The sequence below is a fragment of the Bufo gargarizans genome, chromosome 3, assembly GCF_014858855.1.
Source record: "Bufo gargarizans isolate SCDJY-AF-19 chromosome 3, ASM1485885v1, whole genome shotgun sequence".
NCBI classification, from domain to species: Eukaryota; Metazoa; Chordata; class Amphibia; order Anura; family Bufonidae; genus Bufo; species Bufo gargarizans.
The window spans coordinates 513,495,166-513,499,998 of NC_058082.1; the positions used below are offsets into that span (position 1 = coordinate 513,495,166).

General features: G+C 37.0%; 1 protein-coding gene across 1 annotated transcript; it reads left to right on the forward strand.

Annotated features, from left to right (window-relative positions):
• Positions 1-308: 308 nt before the first annotated feature.
• On the forward strand, positions 309-3,257 carry KLHL34 (kelch like family member 34). The gene has a single exon (XM_044287117.1). It carries the CDS (start codon positions 805-807, stop codon positions 2,587-2,589), a length of 1,785 nt encoding a protein of 594 aa, XP_044143052.1. The 5' UTR covers positions 309-804; the 3' UTR covers positions 2,590-3,257.
• The last annotated feature ends 1,576 nt before the right edge of the window (positions 3,258-4,833 follow it).

The window sequence follows — 4,833 nt, forward strand, 5'->3', positions numbered from 1 at the left end:
TCTTGCAGAGATCTACGCTGACATGTGTAGAATAATGTATGTACATAACAGACAATTGCTAAAGGAGATGAATTAAAAGTATGGGACTGCATGATCCTCATAACTGATAATGTAATATTAACCTTTACAACTTGACACTATATGGTATGCACCCCCATAAATAATACATACAGGATAACTTTACTCAATAAGTTGGCATTCATGTAATGAGAGATAATTGAGGGTATTCAAATGAGCTGTCGTCGTCCCCTCCCTTCAGCCGCAGCTCTGATCTTTGAAAGCCAAGTTATGTTGTCTTGTGTTTGTATTCTATTCCTGTAGCTGTGAGTTATGATTATATCACTCACCCAAGACTAGAGATACACATGTCAAACTATGACCGTGACTAAAGTCTTCTACATTTGGTAAGTCCATCTGTAATTCGCGGCTTCTGATTTGATCTTTAAACAAATGCTTTCAGTGGAAGTGACAAAGGGTCATCTGAATAGAAAGTGTCCTGGGGTTATACAACTTTGTTATCATAGAGGTGGATGACAGACCTGGACACAGGGAGACCCAGGTCTGAACATACAGATGGCAACCGAATAGAGTGTATGTTTTGGAGAAAATGCAAGTCACATGCATGGATTTTAGGAATAAATAACTTTGCTGCATATCAAGTCCTGCACTGGAGAAGGTGAGAGAAACCAACTGTAACTTCCTTGTTGACATGTTTCTCGGCTAATGCAAACTCAAGACTTCCATGTGCTGCATAAAGTGTGACAGTCACAAATATTTTTAGATTTCATGTAATCATTATGCATCATGAGTTATTTCTTGGCTTTCTGCAAGTCCCATCATGGCACTGTATTTACTCAGTACCAGCTGCTTCGATCTTATGGCCACCTGTGTGATGTGTCTCTAGAAGTGGATGGGCATAAGTTCCCAGCACACAAGTCCTTGCTTGTTTGCTCAAGTGACTACTTCAGGGCAATGTTTAAAGACCATACCGCAGAGTCCAAAGCCTCTGTCGTCCACCTTAAAGTTATTTCAGCAACAGGTCTGCAAAATATATTGGATTTTATATATACATCATGGCTGTCTTTTTCCATGAATACTTTGGAGGACACATTGGAAGCAGCTACTTATTTGCAAGTGATGGATGCAATACCATTATGCAGCAAGTATATAATTAAGAACTGTGACTTGGACAATTGTTGCTTCTGTGCCAATATTGCTTTGAAGTATTATCTTATTGATGCTTTAGTGGAAACAGAGAAGTACATTCACCATAACCTTTGGGAGCTGTTGCAAGAGGATCTAGAAGGGACTGAGCTGCTAGAATTAAATGCAAAGTCAATGATCAAGCTGGTGCAGTCAGATGATCTTCCAAAGGTAACTGAACAATGCCTTCTGGATTTGGTTCTAAAGTGGCTACAGTATGACAGAACCAGGCTCTTACATACTAAAGTGCTTTTTGAAAATGTACGATTTGGGTTACTGACTTTAGAAACACTTCAAAAACTGTACAAACAATCTGAGGTTCCTTTAACACCATCTATTAAAAGTCTCATTATAAAAGGAATAAATTATCATTCATTCCCTTCAAAGCAACCCATCTTACAAGGACAGTACAGCACTCTGAGGAACCAAAAAGGATGGATTGTGCTAGTAGGAGGCTCTGCCAATGGGGAACTAGTGGAGAATGTTCTAGGATTTGATGTCTACAATCATAAGTGGAGAATGGTGACAAACCTAAAAATGAAAGTTCAACATCACTGCACATGTGTAATCAGTAACTTTCTATATGTTCTGGGAGGAGAAACTACTGAAAATGTTGACAGTAAATCAAGCAGCACTTGCTTATCACCTACAAATATTGTTTATCGCTTTGACCCAAGGTTCAATCAGTGGATGCAAGTCTCTAGAATGCTGGAGAAACGAGCTCAGTTTTCTTGCTGTGTAGTAGATAATCATATATTTGCTATAGGAGGCAGAGGAGATCAGATGGTTATACATTCATCGGTGGAGGTCTATGATATAAGAAGAGATATGTGGACAAAGTCCAAAGAGCTTTCTTTCAAAATCCATGGTCAGGCCAGTGCTGTACATAATAACATCATCTATATTTCCGGTGGAAAGTTTGAAGGACAGACAAACAGCTGTAAAGATGTATACTCATATAATAAAATGGAAGAACAATGGAGGAAACAGGCTTCTATGTCAATTGCAAGGTTTGGACATCAGATGGCTACTGTTAAAGACACTATATTTACATTTTTGGGAATTTATGAACCTTTTTCCGACATAGAAAAATATGATCCTTTGAATAATCAGTGGACTCGTTTGAGACCAATGGCCTTTGACCGGTTTTGCTATGGTCTGGTGGTGGTAGAGCAAACTGTACTTTTACTTGGAGGCAAGAAATGGCAGGACTCTCAGGAAGTGGCAACACACAATATTGTTGGGTACGATTCTGAAAATGATTGTTGGGAAGAAATCTGCAGCCTAGCATTTCCATTCTGTGGTCTACAGTGTAATGTTCTCCAACTGTCTGACTCAAATGAGAATGAGGAAAAACAAGCCAGACCATGTACAGAAATTAAGTGATTTAACTGGTAATGTATGTGAATATGTAAAATTAATATCTGAATTTAAAGGGTTACTTATTTTTCTAGAAATAGAGTCACTCTTGTTCATGGGCTGTCTTTGGTATTGCAGCTCAGTACCATTCAAGTGAGTAGGTATGAGCTCCAATACTAGACACAACCCACGGATAATAGTGGCATTATTTCTGGAAATTGGACAGATATTTTTTCTTATCTCAAAAAAAACCTTTTACTTTGGCTTGTGTGGGTCTCCATCAGTCTATAATATAGAGGAAGTCAAGATAATTCATGTGTCTAATAAGTGTTGTCCAATCTGACAATTTAAACACGATATGTTACTGTCTTGTATGTTAATAGCCATAGTGACAACATATTCTGCAGAGCACAGGCTCATTGGCTTAGTAAATAAAAAAGGAGGTTATCTGCTATATATTAAATGCTTCTACCTCATAACATTGCATTTTTGCCTTCTGCTTTGTTATTGCACTAATTCATACTGAATAATGATTTGCTATGGAATTATTTTTCATTGTTCACATTCTTGTTAGATGCAGTTCCTATATCTTGCTATTGCAATAAACAATGTATAGGATTGTTGGAAATATCTTACTGACAGTATTCTGTATGTACGCATATATACTGTATGATTAAAGTAGTCAAGCTAAGACAGAAGTGTTATGCTCTATGATCACAGCATCACCTGAAGCTTCTGGAACTTCTGATGTAGGACATCATTTATCAGAGATGAATGGGACAAGCAAGTACAGATGTGTCCATCCTTACTTTTGCTAAAATTTGGATAAGAATACCATTTTCTCATGAAATAAATACAATATAACATTGAGACATGCTAGTAAAACCATTGCCTAGTAGTAGTTATGGCAATATCACACAATCATGTATTTTTTTATTTATTTTTTTAAAGCCGGTCACCTTGTGCCACACATCTAGATATATATTGAGCCAAGCTAAGGAAGTACACATCTGTATCTGTTACTGCCTTGATAGGGTTATAGATGTGCATTCAATTAGTAGGGTGTATACTGTTCTTCTGGGTGCACAGTACAAACTCTTAGTGGCAGTGTCCTCATATGCAATCAGTTTTGTTTTATTATTCCAGTGCATTGAGTATAAAAAAAATAAAGCAACTTTGCAAATAGTCTTGATTAACCCTTTCATGACCAAAGGTCATTGATGCCCCAGTGTCCAGGTCAAAATTTACAAATCTGACATGCGTCACTTTAAGTGGTAATAGCTTTGGAACACTTTTACTTATCCATGCCATTCTGAGAATGTTTTCTCGTGACACATTGTACTTCATGACAGTCATAAATTTGAGTCAATATATATCACCTTTATTTATGAAAAAATCCCAAATTTACCCAAAATGTTTAAAAATTTGCAATTTTCTAAATTTCAATTTCTCTGCTTCTAAAACAGAAAGTGGTACCTCATAAAATATTTATTACATAACATTCCCCAAAGGTCTACTTTATGTTGGCATCATTTTGGAAATGTTATTTTATTTTTTTAGGACATTACAAGGCTTAGAAGTTTAGAAGCAATTCTTAAAGTTTTTAAGAAAATTTCCAAAACCCACTTTTTAAGGACTAGTTCAGGTCTGAAGTGACTTTGTGGGGCTTACATAGTGTATACTCCCATAAATGACCCCATTGCAGAAACTACACCCCTCAAGTTACTTAAAACCAATTTTACAAACGTTATTAACCCTTTAGGTGTTCCACAAGAATTAAAGGAAAATGGAGATTATAATAAATAACGCCATATCAGCATGGCTTTGTGAGGGATCGGTCATGTCAGACTAATTTAATCAGTTTCTATGAGGAGGTAAGTTCTAGACTTGACAGCGGCGAATCAATAGATGTCGTATATCTGGACTTCTCCAAAGCATTCGACACTGTACCACATAAAAGGTTAGTATATAAAATGAGAATGCTCGGACTGGGAGAAAACATCTGTATGTGGGTAAGTAACTGGCTCAGTGATAGAAAACAGAGGGTGGTTATTAACCGTACACACTCAGATTGGGTCACTGTCATTAGTGGGGTACCTCAGGGGTCAGTATTGGGCCCTATTCTCTTCAATATATTTATTAATGATCTTGTAGAAGGCTTCCATAGTAAAGTATCAATTTTCGCAGATGACACTAAACTGTGTAAAGTAATTTACACTGATGAGGACAGTATACTACTACAGAGGGATCTGGATAGATTGGAGGCTTGGG